Here is a 15,559-nt window from a genome sequence, read left to right on the forward strand (position 1 = left end):
TAAATTCTTGCCTAAAGCTACAATGTGTGTGGTTTCTCCACAACTTGCTTAGGGATATTTAACCAAGTATTGTTACATTTATTTATTGAATATATTGTATAATTGTCATCCTGTGTCAATAGGAGAAAATTTACAAGTGTAACATTTAGAAACAGTTTCCACACCAGAAGAAGAAAGACCAAAATAAATACTTAAAACCCCAAACAGTGGATATTCTAGTCAGCTTGGAGTGTTTGTAACCTTTTGACCCAGACTTTATTTTGCAGATGTGAACGCTAGAAAGAGTATCTTTTTCCCCCTCTCATCCTCAGAGTTAAACAGTCAGGACAACAAGAGCTACATGAAAGCAGCTGCAAGCCTTGCCCTGTTGCGGCATCTTCACCAGTATGTGGCTCCGATGGACACAACTATGCTTCAGAGGTAAGAAAACAAACACGCCCGCATACGCGCACACACATACAGTATATATACTGTATATATATATAAGATAAAAGGGATGGCGGCTGTGTCATCCTATAATGACACCTTAAATAATGAAATGAGGACCAGTCAAGTGCAGTTTCCTGCTACGCTGACACGCACCAAGGCGGCAGTTCATCACTCCTCACGGGAAGACATGTGAAGCGGGCTGAGCGAGGCCTTATGATTAATGGGAGGCGTTGTTTTAGAACAGCATCACCGTGGACCGTCCGCCAGCAGGACTCTATTGATTTACTGTGCACTTTTTAATTTTGACCTTGCATGAGAAAGACAGCAGAAAATGACAGCTCATTCTTGCTGCCTTTCCTTTAAGTGCAGTGTCTCGTCTGAATGAACAATCTCACTTTCCTGCGGTCAGCCTCATAAATATTTTATCTCCATTCTCGCCCTCCCTCTCTCGCAGTGTAAGTTGGAGCAGCAGGCTTGCCTCACAGGTAAAGACCTGAGGATCATGTGTTCCGGATTTTGCCCCTGCGCCACTGCTCCTGCTGCAAACACTGACATAAGACGTGGCAAGTACCTTTCTGTTACCTGCTGCATTTTGATGTATCTCAGGGGAGTCTTTTGAACCAATATCTACCCTTAAAATGTGTCTCTTTGTACACATGTGGACACATTTTACACTCTGACCAAGATTTTTTCAGGACACCAAAATGTTGTGACATTAGATTAAGCTGAAATAATCTTTTCTATCTTCTGCAGAAAATCTTCCCTGAGAAATTAAGATCATATTTATGACTCTCATTCTGCTGGTTTAAAGCTCAGTAAGCCTTTGTAATGAACAATAACTGAGAATGACTAGGTTATAACTTTGATAGTGTCAAAGTGAAAGTTGTGGGCCACAAAAATGTGTTTTTCAAGATTATTCACTCAACAATAAAATAAATATACAATATTTGAACAAAACAAATGAAGCAGTCTGGTGAATGTGAAAACAATTGTAAAAAATTGCAGATCTGAAACGCGAAAATGGTATCGCATGCTTTTTTTGTGTATTTTCAGTAACAAAAATAAGATATGGGACACTCAGTCTTATTTATTTATCCAAGTTTAATAGATGGGCTCACCCAACTCTGATATTGAGCAAAAAAGTCAATGGATGTTAGAATCTTATTTACACTTAAATTTCACTGAAAGCATAAAATGGGATTAGAAAAAGGTGAATAGCTTTTTCTTTTCAGTTTAGGAAGATTGTAATGCTTTTTAAAAGGCTTAGCTTCAGAGAAACTTTCATCCAATTTTTAAAAAAAAAAAAAAAGCTGCCTGGGCTTATGAACCCAAATTTGGCCCATTTTCAAATTGTGGACCAGGTGCCGCAGAACATCGTTCTATGGGATACAAATGGCTCCCTCTCTGCCTTTGACATCTCTGACCCAGTGTTTTGTTCAGACCCAGCACCAAAAGCTTCTGTTTTTTTCCCCTTTTTTAAAGATTTGTGTCACCTGGGTCAACTGAGATTATCATTACAGCCATTCTATATGATGTGCCATCTTTACCACTGAACCCCCACAACTCCATAGTTAATAAGAAAATCTTCAGTTATTAACAATTAACAGAAATCAATTTTATTTTATGAGAATGAAAATATTTTTTGATACATAGATCGACTTCAGTAACCTGATCAAATTCTGTACTTTTTAGGGAGGGGGAAAAAAAAGAAATATATTTCATCTCCTTTTCTCACTGGACAAATCCACTCAACTCTTGTTCCCAATGTGAGATCAATACTCACCAATACTTAGGGATTATCGTTAGCCAAAAGTTCCTCTTGTGGATTCCTGTTCTTTCAATCAGGTAGTAATTAATTATTTAGAGTGTACACAATCTATCAACGGACCCAAACACCATTGATCTGCCGAGGCTCAGGGGCATGTAAAAATGTCAATTGGCCAAACATATGAAATGTTACTTGATCTGCAGCCTGGAAGAAGTGTGTCTTGAAAATGAAAGTGGATTTCGATTGGGTGAAAGTGATTTCCTATCTCAGAGTTAGTTGTAAAAATAATGTCTTGTCTGATTGGCAGATCAGTTGTCTGAATCAATCAAATAACTACCATATGACAGTGCAGATGGAAAGCTTTTCTGTGTAATAAAATTGGTGTCTTTCATATGGAGTTCCTGTCTGCCTTTAAGGGATGTAGCTAAATCATTTTTGCTTTGGAGAATCTGCCAGACTTTTGATTCTTGGGATTTCCGTATTTGTTCCCCCAGAGAGCTGCACCGGCCAGGATCTGGCTGACTTGGGCGACCGCCTCAGGGACTGGTTCCAGCTCCTTCATGGAAATGCGAAGCAGAACAACTCTGGCAAGCCGGGAGCTGGTGCCACCTCAGGTTAGAGAAGCTCAGAACTTGCAACTCCGTTTAACTCTGCCATGAAAACCGAGACAAACCATCGCAGTGCACCTTTTCTTCTAAACAGTGCTGGAAAAAAGCCTGGTAGCCAGCTGCAAGGACTCCATCGGCTGGATGTTCTCTAAGCTGGACACCAACGGCGACCTGTATCTGGACCAGACGGAGCTGGCCGCCATTAACCTGGACAAGTATGAGATCTGCATCCGGCCCTTCTTCAACTCCTGTGATAGCTACAAGGATGGGAAGGTCTCCACGGCAGAGTGGTGCCTCTGCTTCTGGAGAGAAAGTGAGTAAAAGTTTTGCAAGAGGGGAGCTGAGAGTAGGCATCTTCATCTTCCTCCGAGTTGCAGAGCCCACTTTACAGTATAACTGTAAAATGGGTGAAACAAATGAGTGAAAAGTGATTTCTTAAACAAATTTATTGTAGGCATTAAAATATGACCACAGACTGGACAGGGTTGAAGAAAACATGGTTTAAAGAAAGTTTGCGTTACAGAGCATTGCAAAAGTGTTCATATCATTTGAGTTTTTCCTATTTTACCACAAACATATTGTAGTATGAATATGTTTATATTTCAATTTGTGTGTGGAATTAAGCAGGTAAATTCCACTGTTTGCTAACGTAACCTACAGCCATTCTAGGAGTTTGCTGATTTGCGTCACCTCTCTATTAATTCATTCTCCCACAAGTCTAACAAACGAACTCAGCATGATTAGAGGTTGAAATCCAAACGACAGCTCTCCTGATTGATTTTCTCCACTAACAAGTCCCCGAGGGGTTTCTTCATCTTCTTCCTTCAACTTTCACATGCATCAGAACCTTGGTCTGAACAAATCAGTCCCTTTTTGATTGGAATGTAACACAAGGTTGCAAGCTTAAGAGCATTATCTGCATTAAGTTATGATGCTCCATGATAATCTTCAGTCATGTCATCACACAAAATGAGGAATGTTTGCCTGTTATGACCTTTAATTTAGCAGCTGACATAGTTTGTCTCCATTGATCAGGTATTTAATGAGAAATAGATTTAGTTGACTACCTAATCGATTCTCAGAAACTATTTACATAGATGAAAACGTATAGAAAGTTCTATTTAGAGATGCTCCAATAAGGGATTTTTTTTTTTTTTGCCTGATTTCTGGTCATCAGATTTTGTAACGCTTTGACCTTGAGATTCCATTTTTGTTGATTGAGATGAATCTTTAAAAGGAACAAACATCAAAAATATTTCTAATTTCTGAAGAAACTGAAAATGTAACTGCGTTATGATATAACAATTATATTTTAGAAGCAGAAAGGTTGTCTTTTTCTGTACACCTAAATGAAATTTACTGATATAGTAAAATCCTGCAGACTGTGGAACAGAGCTCTCTAGAATTTAAAACCAATTTGAAAAGAAGTATAGCACAGCTTATTTATTAATGCCTGAATATGACTCAGAATTTGCTTCTACTTGAAAATCTCAAAAGGCTGAAGTGCCCTTTTGTGACAGTATATTGAAATTTTTTGTGGACAGTAATTTTTAAGAAAACAAGACAAAATCTCTGGTTTACAGTCTTGTCACTGTGTGTGTGTGTGACAAGATTTACATAGCTCTGCAGTTAAACAGGATTAAACTTTTTCTCTTTCTGTAAATTTCCTCAAATACTTGCAAAAATTTGCTACCTTGGTGGTTTTGACACAAAGTGTCCTCTTTGTTTCTACTTTCATCTAGAAGTGCACCTTGTTTCCTTATCCTACGTCTCTACCCGCATCCATATGTTCTTTCAGCTGAACCCTCCTCGATCAATCACGCTCAGGGATTGAAATACAAGACTTCTTAAGCAAATCGATACGGGCAAAACGTGTAATTATGAAGAGCATTGATTGAGATAAAGTTTGAGGAGAGCACTTTCGGGTTTTTGTCTGTCATCACTTTTCGTTTTGATTCTCGCAGAGCCGCCGTGCCTTGCCGAGCTGGAGAGGATCCAAGTGCAGCAGGCAGCCAAGAAGAAACCCGGTAAATGCATTATTTCTGCATGACGCTGTGAAGTTTGAGATGTGTGTTAAATCCTAAGCTTACATTTTGGACATAAGCTCATTGGGTAGTCATCTGAAATCCCTTCTAGGGCATGCCACCACTATGCAAATGTGTTGAAGTCACACCATTCAGCTGTGTTTGCCATCACACTCTCTGCAGATTTCCAGGTAAAATTGTGAAATAAAGAGGCTAAAGACACAGACAACAAGCTGTAGGGGGCTAATTAAAGAGATCACAAGCACACAGCAAGGATTAGGTCCTGATCAGGCTGGAGGGGATTAGAGGGCAGTGCTGGCTTTGGGAAAGACCAAGGTTAATGTAGACACTTGACTCCGGTAGAAACTCCACACTGCAGCATTTGCAGCAAATAACACTGCAGGAGCTTTTGTTTTCAACTCAAAACTCGGGCAACTTATCCTGTGTCTGTTTTCTTACTTATTTTTGCTGTTGTGGGTCAGAGAGGATCGGTGCCACTAAGAAAACTTTGCTCTGAGTTTGACAAGATTGTCCTGGGGGAGGCTGAAGAAGCGGAGCTCTGTCACAGAGGCTGTCACTACGTTTTAACATGCCACTCTCATAGCATAAGAAAACACAAACAATAAAGACTTGCTGTGTGAGATGACGTCCAACAGCATATCCATGCATGTGCAAAATAAACAGAAAGCTTTCGCTCCCTCTGTGGTATTTTATGTAAGTAAAACAAACAAAAAAAACAACAAACTGATCTGATATTTTTTAGCCTGGGTCACCAAAGTACACAGGAAATGTCTGAACCTTTAATCATCAGTGTGAGTCAGCTACAGTGGAGATCATCAGCATGCTTTTCATGATTTATCTTGAACCTGGTAATAATAATAATAATAATAATGTAATGTAATAATGTTTTTAGGCACCTATATTCCCAGTTGTGATGAGGATGGCTACTACAGGAAAGTGCAGTGTGATCAGAGCCGAGGGGAATGCTGGTGTGTCGACCTGCATGGAGAGATGGTGGGCTCCAGAGTCCATGGAAACCCAGACTGTGGTAAGGCTATGGCAATTTGGAAGGTTTACTTCTTTTATTTTTATTTGTTACTCCTAACCCTAAATGACTTTTTTAAAAACTTATATTATAATTTATTGCCAAATCATTTGTACTCAATAATTTGCAAACGTTACAGTTCATGTCTGTATCCAATTTTTTCTTTCAATATTTCTAAGAAGTTATGTCATGATCTTTGTGTGTTTGTCTTTTGCTTTTCTCTTGTGTTTCTTGACATTTCATTTGAGTAATACTAGTGTCTATCCATATTTGTTCAGCCATTTGTATTGAGTTTTATAGTTTATTCTTTTGTGCAATTGAATTCATTTCGCTTAGATCTGTGTTAGTTTTGTCTGCTTGGTTTATAGTTCCTTTGAATTCTTAGTTCACCTCGTTTTCTGTAAATTGTTTCCCTGCCTCAGTTTCCCCTGTGTTCTTTCTGCTGCAACTGATTTGGTTTGTATTATTTTTTTTGTAGCTTCTCCCTTTTACAGAATCAGGGTGCAGAAACAGCATGTCGCCTGTTGTATACGTTTTGGTGGTTGGGCATCAGCTTCATATTGTTGAAGTGTCACTTAGATAACCAGCAGTCCTTTCCTTTAAGCAACATTTAAAATACAAAAACTTGCTTTTAGAAAATTAAACGCACGTATTTATTTAATCTCTTCCAGATGAAGTAACTGGATATTCTGGAGACTTTGGTAGTGGAGTCGGATGGGAAGATGAAGAGGAGAAGGAGGCAGATGATAACGGGGAGGAAGCAGAGGAGGAGGAAGAGGAAGAGGGCGAGGCAGATGATGGAGGGTACATCTGGTAGAAGTGTCTGACCCTGAACAGAGAGCACAGCAGCTGACCTAAAAGTCAACAGGCATGGCTCTCACCTTAAAGAGTGGATTTTGGGGGGGGAAACTGGAGAGGAATGAAGTTATTATTGATCTTAAGGTGCCAGACAGGTTCAATAAGAAGACGATGACCAGTTATTTTCCTTTCTTAGATACGTGTAATTGCTTCAACCTTTACTCTGTTTTTGAGTAACAGAGCTTTGTGTTTTTCTGTCCTGAAAAAGGGGTAGCCACTGACTGTCGCGCCATTGGTAAGTAAAGTCCGTAAAAATTTGTATCTTGTACTATCACCATCTATGCATAGAGAGATTACAAGTATTTTGTATTGTGTAAACAGTTGCTTAAGTATTAAAGTTGCCATCTCACTGGAAATATTAGAGACTGGGCATGAAACAAACAGTTTGACACTTTGGGAGATAAGCTTATTTGTTTTCTTTAAAATAGTTAGATGAGATGATCAAAACCACTATAAACAAACAATAAAATTGGTAGTTTTAGTGCAAAATCCCATTTTGAAGTGTTATATGCCAGACTTTGCAGAAAGTTACAACACCAAAATTGAAAATGTTCTAGCAAACATAGCTAATCAAAATCTGAGGGTTTTTTTAACACTACACATCGAACAAGAACAATATATTGCAGGATTTACTAGGCTTTTAAAGAGCGGAAAGTAAGTAAAATTAATTTTCCTTCAATTATAGGTCAAACCAATTCAGCACAACAACTACAGCATGTGAATAACATTGATTATCCCATATTCTCTAGTAATTGATTGCACTGGGTTTATTTAGGGGTACCAGAGTAAACAGGGCTAAACATAAATGCACACCCCAATTTTCATATTTGTATTTGACAAATATTAACAGTTATTATTGATAAAGTACATACAGACTCAGTTACATCAACAGATGCAGTGAGTATATTCATATATCATCTAACTATATAGCTTCATAGCTGATCTGTGGAAAAGGATCAGTGTGGTGTAGAAAGTTAAACTCCAAAACCTTATTTGGGACATTTGAAAAATTTTTGGGTGAAGTCCTTCAGTTGCCCCCATGTTCCAGACAGAAACTTCATGATACCAGCAACAATTTTTTTAAGAAGCAGAGACGCAAACTAAAGTCTTGCGAGCTTCAGCGATGTTTTAGTGTGCAAAAGTAGCTACTAACAGACAGAACTGAATTTTAGTGATGCAGCACAGCAAAGTTGAAACTGGAAGATGGAAAATCAGCATTTTAACACAATTTTTAAAGATATTTTTCCTAGCAATTGTGTTTCGCAATTTTGGGTATTCAAGATTAGCAACCAGAACACAGATTCATCCAGCAGTCCCTGAAATCCCACCAGTGTTTGCAGGATGACTCGGCTGAGAAAAGCTGTGGCTGTGCCTCTCTGCTATTGAAGCGTTGGATGCCAGAAGTTATTTCCCTTCGGAAAAGTTGTCATTTTGTGTGTGGATCTTACAAAAGTGGCACTTTGTAAAAACGGCACACATTCTGCATCTGATAATACACAAGGAAACAAAAAATACAGTCTCAGAACCCAGTAGCTTCCATATAATCCCCAAAACATTGGTTTTAAATTTCAAAATATCTAAAAAAAGAAAAGACAAATAAAAATGTTTAAATCTACAATGACAAAAACAGAAAATGAGGCAATGTCAACAACTTCACTATATGTCCTGGTGCTGGTGCTTGTGAACCTTGTTTTCACCACCAAATTAAAAAGTAATCAGTGGTTTATTAATCCCTGATTATTGAGCAAATAATCATATTTACTAAATTGTCAAACTGTTTCTTTAAAGATATTCAGTTGTTATGTACTTTAAAAATCAACATGTATATAATCCAGTGTACAAGTTTAGAGGATTTCAGGTTGCTTTGACTTTAAGCTACCTTCAGTGACTGAGATGCACCACAAACCAACACAGTTTTAAGTGTATGTTTTCTGAATTAAAATGGATGCACACAGCTTTACATGGCCTACTGTACATTTCCAGTTTGGGGACTCAAACCGCAAGCACAATAGAAGCTGCTGTCCTTTGCTAACTCTGACACCATGTTGAAGAATGTGCCACAACTGCTATTTTTCTGGGTTTGCGACTTGAAATACTGGATTTTGTGTTTGTAAAGAAAAAAAAGTGCATTACTTGAAGTTCTGTGTGTATACTTGAATTCACACTGGTTTTGTTTTCTATGAGGATATTGTTGCCATGTCTTTGCTCATGCTATCAACAGGGCAGATGTTTGTTTTTAGTATTGCATGTTAGTAAGAATGTACTTCTATGCTGAGCACTTTACAAATAAAGGCACTGGGGCCAAGTTGTGTTGTGGTGTCAAGTCTTTTATCGCTGTGTAAGACGAAGAAACAAACAGTGGAGTAAGAACTTTGTAATGAAAACAACAAAATATATCATAACCTCACTCAATAAGGAGTAACTTTCAATAAGACAGAATATAAAATCACAACAAACTCTTTGGATATAAAAATCTGATTTTATTATTATTTAAATTACTTACATGAACTAGACTTCTATCTTATTCTGCTGGATGCAACTTCTCTTTAAATTCACTGAACATCCTTTTTTTCCCCCTCAAAAATATTTATTATAATACAAACAACATTCTTCCTTTGTAGTGCCTGCTCAAAGGTGGCAACTGTACAAGAATTTATATCTGTATTTTACATAATTTATGGAAGTTCAGCAACTGGTAGAGTAAGGTTTTGAAATGAAAAACAGATGGAAGCAAACACATTTTAACCTGTAGAAAATATGAATAAATGATTCATTTCTTATTTGCATCATTATTACACCAATTTCTTTGGTGTAATAATGATAAACAAGGTAAACTTTTATTAAAAGTTTACCTTGTTAATAAAAGATGCAGAAATCTGTTATATTCAAATGTCACATAATATTCGTCCTTTAGGTTTTTAAAGACAAAAACTGAAACCTTCCTATCAATGGAAAACACAGACAAAATGATACTTTTAGAAACGGACCACAACCGACATTTTTATTAATCTCCTAAAGTGCACTCTCATATCTTTTCAGATAATCAAAAAGTACATTAGAAGCACTTAAAGCTAAATACTAATTAGACATCAAAATATTACTAACCATTAATTTTCAGCTCTTGTTTAAATTTTCGCCTCTTTAAATTGGACTTAAATCAGAGCTCAATTAAAGAAAGACCATAACTAACAGGAAGTGGCAGAATGGGGAGGCTGCATTTAATGCCGCACTTTATACCAATAAATTGAAAAGACGAACAGGCGGAGAACTAATTACAGTCTTTGATTTTCACATCCAGAGGAGTACACTCGTCTGGATGCTACATTACCGCTGGCTATTCTTCTTTATTACTTCCTTATATTTTTAGAGGAAATCATTATTACTGCCATCATTTATTCATTCTCAATACATAAATAAATAAATAATAATAAAAATAAATAAATAATTTCTCCAAGACATTAATTGCAAGCTACACACTATGCTCATTACTCATGACACTAATACTGGTTTGAGTGATTGGGCTTAGAAGTTACCTTTCAGGTATAAGAGATGAACATGAGTCCAGTTTCCCAAAGACACTGAAAGGGGAACTCCAGGGTTCAGTTTTAGACCCCATCTCATTTTCCATATTTGTTAATAACATTGGGAAGACTAAAGTTCACCTTTATGTTGGATTTTTATTTGGATCTACTCTGAGACAAACAGATGGTGAGCTTCAAATTGTCTTCTAGCTGCTACAGGTATCACTATTTGGCTTAAAGCCAGTTCTTTGTGTAAAGAAAACTTAATGTTTTTTTCTGAAACTCATTGCCAAATTTAAAATAATGTTGGTACTTCTGCCCAAATGGGGGACCATGGTAAAAGACTACCTTCCTACAAATACTTGTCTGGATGATAGGGCGCATATTGAGCATTCAGTAAACATGTTTTAATGCATCTGGCTTTTTTTTTTTTTTTTTTGCTTCATTGCTTTTGCACATGTAGAAAGAAAGCCATTATTACTGTCATAGTGATGTAGACAGAATGCTGGATTTTGTCTTCAAATTACTAAACGAATAGAAATTTGGTCAGGCAACATTTAATAAATGCAGAGATGCTTCCTTTGAACTTTGCTCTTTAGATTTTGCGCTTCGCTGCGATTTACATTCATTGAACAGAATGCATCATTTGACAACACTTTATTTTGCAACTCTTTATAACCTCCTTTATAACCTTATTAAGGCTAAGGCGAAAATATCACTGATGTATTTTCATATAGGAAGCTATTCTGGCTAATCTCTGTGGGAACGTTTAAAACCCATTTAAAGACTTCTGCAACCAAAAAGTGCAACTGATATTCTTAGCATAGATCTTGTACCTATGCTATTGTCTCTGAGCAACATATTGGATAAATAAAACCTTAATAAATGGCAGAAGAAATTCAAACGTCTGCCATTAATGAGATGTTTAACTTGAATATATCAGGCGTACCTTCCTTTTTGGTTTGTTAAGGGGATTTGGTGTCATTCTGGTTTAGTGCTCAGCAAAGATGATATTTTCGCTGAACCCCAATCTATCGCCTTGTTAATCCCCAGGAAATTACCATACATATTTGGCTTTATGCTTTGGAGGTAGAGGTTGCGTATCATCAGATTAATTCAGATCAATATTAATCCTCTGTATTTCTTTATTTGTTCATGGAACGGTTCCAAAAATCTAATCTAAATCCCTGCTATCTCTGTTAGAAATCAGACAGGCTTTAAGCCACTCAGCGCAATATAAGCGAGACTTTATGCTTCATCACACACCTATTAATAAATATAAAATCAAGTAGCTGATGTTTTAAACAATAAATAATTCAGGACAGTGGAACACAAATCTACACTCCTGCAGCTTATCTGGCTCTTCATATGTTATAATTAGGTATTAAACATGCTGTGCAACTTTCTCACATTAATAAACCAGCTCTTTGTTTGCATAGAGAAAATGAAATGATGAAAGTTAATGTTTTAAAATGTGAAAATCTGATTAAAATATGATTACAATTGTCGCTTCTTGATAGTCTTCATCAAGTTTCATGTGAACGTGTCAGTAAGATCCTCTCTGATTTTTCCTTTGTGTCAGTCGATGTATTGCGACAACCATCTAAAGCCTTCCCCGTAGCCTTGTTTCTTCAAAACGCTGCACATGAAAATCTCCAGCGGGCGAACGTTCTGCTCTTTCACAGAAATGTTTCCCTGTTGATAAGAATTAGGATAAATGGATGTGATGATTCAAAGGTAATGAGACTCTTAGCATATGCCTACCTTTCCTGTGACCTGACCGTCAAGACAAAAAGCTCCTCTCAGTGCTCCTTCACTGATGGCCTCCGGACGGTCAATTTTGTTCCCCAACACCAACACTGGGACGCTGGCTATGGTTTCATCTGAAAGGAGAGCCTAGAGGACCACAACATCAGCAGTGTGGTTATTAGTTTTAATTCAAATTGACAGAAACATCCTGGAGCCGCCATGTTTGAACTTACATCAAGCTCAGTCTTTGATTCTGCAAGTCTTTCATGATCAGCGGCGTCGACAAGAAAGACAATGCCATTCACAGCTGGCAGGTAGTTCTTCCAAACTCTGCGAGCTGCAAATGAAGAAGAAATTCTTTTTAATTTGACTGTCGTTGCAGCAATTCAACGCAAAAGTGAAATTATCTGTCACAAAGAGAGTTCATCTTTTAACACTTCTGAAAAATAATTCTTATTCTTTCGAGTGGCGCTCTCATGATTGCCACTCTAAAGTTTGCGATCTGAAAAGTATTCATCAAAATAAATAGCTCTTTTGGCCAGTCGAAAAGAAAAATATATTTGAATTTAAGCCCTTCCTTTGTAGCTCTTGCCGTATATTTAGAGTTGTTGTCCTACTGGAAGGTGGGCATCCTGCCCAGTCTTGCCTTCTGCAACATCTAAAATATTTTCTTTCACGATTGTCCCTGTACTTAACTCCATCCATCTTAACATCAGCTCTAACCAGCTTTCCATATTCCTGGTGAAGAAAAGCAGCACCACAACATCATCCACGAACCACCATAGTCTTACCTCCACACATAGCAGTTAACCATAATTAGACAGCTGATCTGGCTAATTATGCCTCACTATCTGATGTTTTATGAAGTAAAGCACATTGAAATGCCTTGTTGCTGAAATGTGTTATACAAATAAAAATGGTTGACTAAAATGGTTGGATACTTGCTGGGATTTAAAATTACTAATAGTTTTTTTCTCAAAAAAAAAAAAAAAAAAAAAAAATGTTTGTTGTTTATTGTAAAGGTCTAATCAAGGCACAAACATTAGCCCACTATGCTGGAGATGCTACTAAATAAAAATAGAGAATTTTAGGGCAAGCAGAGACACCAAGTGGTGGCAATAAGTACTGCAGAAACTGTCAAGCCTTTTAAGAAACCTTTTTGAGCATAAAAAAAATATTGCCTTGGTTTGTGTAGTGAGAACACTAAGTGAGTAGCTTTCTATACATGATGAGACCTGAGAACTACATTTCCACTGATGATCTTGTCTTTCCTTCAGTAATGCACTTTGACGCTGTCTAATAATAATGATGACGAACATCCATACATGTCTTTGAGAGATAGAAATCACAATACTGATCTATAATGTCCTGACTGCAGAATAGAAAAATAAGTGTTTTGGCTTAGAGCTCACCTTGTACATGTCCTCCCAAATCAAATGTCGTAAATGTCATCCCACCAATTGTCAGCTCCTCTGAGGCTGTTTGAAGACAATGAAAGACATCAAATTAAAAAGGAAATAAAAGCCCATGACTCACATAACAATAGAGACCATGAGGAAAAAAAATCCTACAGCCACAGTAAAGTTATAAGTTGTTTGATTACAAAATAATAAGGTGTTTGTTCTAAGCAAAGATTTAGTTTTTCCTATTTGGCAAAATATGCAAAGTAGAGAAATGGCCATTATTAGATTTATAAACAGCAATGAAATATGTCAACTAACTATTGAAATTGCTTTTATTTTGATAACCTATTCATAAAAATCCTCAGATATAATTCTGTGGTATGATGTTCCTTCTTCTTGACAGTGACCACAATATGTATTTCAAAAAGGAACACTTATGTGTGTTTAATAATTGAACAATATTAATAGATTATAGACACAAAAGACCAAACTAACAAAATAGGACAAAAGAAGCATCGGGTCCGCCTTATATGGCACACTGCCCTCAAATCATGTCCTTACTTGGATGAAGTGTTGGTACGTGCTGTCCAAGTCTGTCATCTTTCAACATGTGCAGGAGTGTTGTTTTACCAGCATTATCTAGACCCAAGAATACCAGCTTCCCGGTCTTTCTATACAAACCTAAAATGGGGCCACAAAAGAAAGATTTGTTACTAACTTTATGCTTCTTAAAAGGAACATATGTTACTGCAGTTTGCGTTGTGCTCACAAATCGATGATGCATAAGAATTGTAAAGATATTTGGGCCTACTACCAACTATGTTACAACTTGAGCAACAACCTTTGAACAAATATGAGCATCCAGTACCACAATTTGTCCTGTTAAACCCACCAACTGGATTTACTAGGATTTGATGTGGTAGACAAAAAAATGGAAGAAAAATGATGGTTTTAAATTTGAAGAACTCAGTGTGGTGTAGATTTGTGTTCAGTCCTGTTTACTCTTATACCCTTAAATAAAATAAACTGCAAAAACCATCATCATAAAATTATCCAATCATTAATGATTGGGTGATGAATGGTTTATTTCTCTGTAATCCAGTTGCTGTGTTCCCAGAAGTTGGGGAAAAAAAGGGAAGGTACTCACCTAAAAACTGTAAAACACTGCTAATTCCTCTGTAGATCCAGTCAAACAAAAACGACATTCTGATGGTGTCTGTATGAATGAGAACACCTTATTTGCACTGCATGTAAAACGTTTTTGGTTCAAAATGCATGACGTTGATCACAGGATATGTCTTGTGGCCTGTATTGATATTAAGAGCTCTATCAAATTGGTGCAAACAGTAAAATAACACAGATGTGTTTATCTCAAGGTATGCCTTTGACAAAACACTGTCCACATGCAGGTGTAGTGGGAGGCTAACAGCGACTAATCTCTAACTTGTTAAAATAACAAAAGAAATTCATGAACTACTACGAATAGGTCTTTACATGTTCTGTTTGTAATATGGTACTTGAAGGGCTGAATTTATGTAGGTTAGCGTTAACATGGTAGCCTGCATAAAGCCTTTTATGTACGTGACGACACACTGACAGATAAGATACTATGAGCGAACTAATTGTCAGTATTACCATAATTCATCACACTAAACTACATAAATAAAATAAGCGTACCTTCCTAGAGTACCGAGCCTTATCCCAGTTCTCGGCAGTGTCAGCGGTCTCCTTGGAAACAGTCAATCAGAGAGGCTCCTTTTCTTATTCGTGTTTTAAGAACGGCAACAGGGTTTCCCGTTACATTTGTCACAGCGCCCCCTTTTGTTCAATGGGGAAAAAACAAACTCAAAGAGTTCATTTTTAGAATAGTTCTACATATGGAAAGTAAACAAATATTTTACTTAGGATAAAGTGGAAATGGTTTTTGGATTATTGGGAAAATTTTACAAGTGAATTATTTAAGTAGTGTTGTGTAATAATATACATACAATTATTTTTACACTCTAGTAAAACAAACACATTACTGTGATGGCATATGTTGTTTTCTTAAGCAGTCAAGTCAAATTAGCTCCAGTGCCTTTGCGAAATAATCACACCCTTGGAATTTTTCCTCAAAAATTCCAACCAAAAACATATGGTTTATGGTATATGTTA

At 36.9% G+C, this 15,559-nt stretch overlaps 2 protein-coding genes across 3 annotated transcripts in view; one reads left to right on the forward strand and one right to left on the reverse strand.

The window, feature by feature from the left end:
• LOC114152103 (testican-2) overlaps positions 1-9,037 on the forward strand; it is a 41,946-nt gene extending 32,909 nt beyond the window's left edge. For both annotated transcript variants that reach the window (XM_028029822.1, XM_028029821.1), the window contains 7 exons: positions 312-420; positions 884-992; positions 2,692-2,811; positions 2,900-3,118; positions 4,770-4,832; positions 5,743-5,877; positions 6,546-9,037. In XM_028029822.1, the coding sequence (XP_027885623.1) occupies positions 312-420; positions 884-992; positions 2,692-2,811; positions 2,900-3,118; positions 4,770-4,832; positions 5,743-5,877; positions 6,546-6,691 (901 nt within the window). In that variant the 3' untranslated portion in view covers positions 6,692-9,037. The remainder of the gene's footprint in view (positions 1-311; positions 421-883; positions 993-2,691; positions 2,812-2,899; positions 3,119-4,769; positions 4,833-5,742; positions 5,878-6,545) is intronic.
• A 160-nt stretch (positions 9,038-9,197) lies between these two features.
• Positions 9,198-15,159, reverse strand: sar1aa (secretion associated, Ras related GTPase 1Aa). Its single transcript, XM_028029823.1, has 7 exons — positions 15,083-15,159; positions 14,553-14,621; positions 13,967-14,086; positions 13,415-13,480; positions 12,236-12,339; positions 12,018-12,149; positions 9,198-11,948 (listed from the first exon to the last, which is right to left on the reverse strand). The coding sequence occupies exons 2-7, from the start codon at positions 14,608-14,610 to the stop codon at positions 11,832-11,834; spliced, it is 597 nt and encodes a 198-aa protein (XP_027885624.1). The 5' UTR covers positions 14,611-14,621; positions 15,083-15,159; the 3' UTR covers positions 9,198-11,831.
• Between the last annotated feature and the right edge of the window lie 400 nt (positions 15,160-15,559).

The sequence above is a fragment of the Xiphophorus couchianus genome, chromosome 10 (assembly GCF_001444195.1).
Source record: "Xiphophorus couchianus chromosome 10, X_couchianus-1.0, whole genome shotgun sequence".
Classification (NCBI taxonomy): domain Eukaryota; kingdom Metazoa; phylum Chordata; class Actinopteri; order Cyprinodontiformes; family Poeciliidae; genus Xiphophorus; species Xiphophorus couchianus.

What these genes read in the sequence shown, in the direction of transcription:
- sar1aa (XM_028029823.1), bottom strand. Translation starts at nt 14,610, where the DNA reads ATGTCGTTTTTGTTTGACTGGATCTACAGAGGAATTAGCAGTGTTTTA. An exon ending in CAGTGTTTTACAGTTTTTAG is followed by an intron (nt 14,087 to 14,552) that starts GTGAGTACCTTC and finishes GCCCCATTTTAG; the next exon opens with GTTTGTATAGAAAGACCGGG. An exon ending in TTTGGGAGGACATGTACAAG is followed by an intron (nt 12,340 to 13,414) that starts GTGAGCTCTAAG and finishes CTTCATTTGCAG; the next exon opens with CTCGCAGAGTTTGGAAGAAC.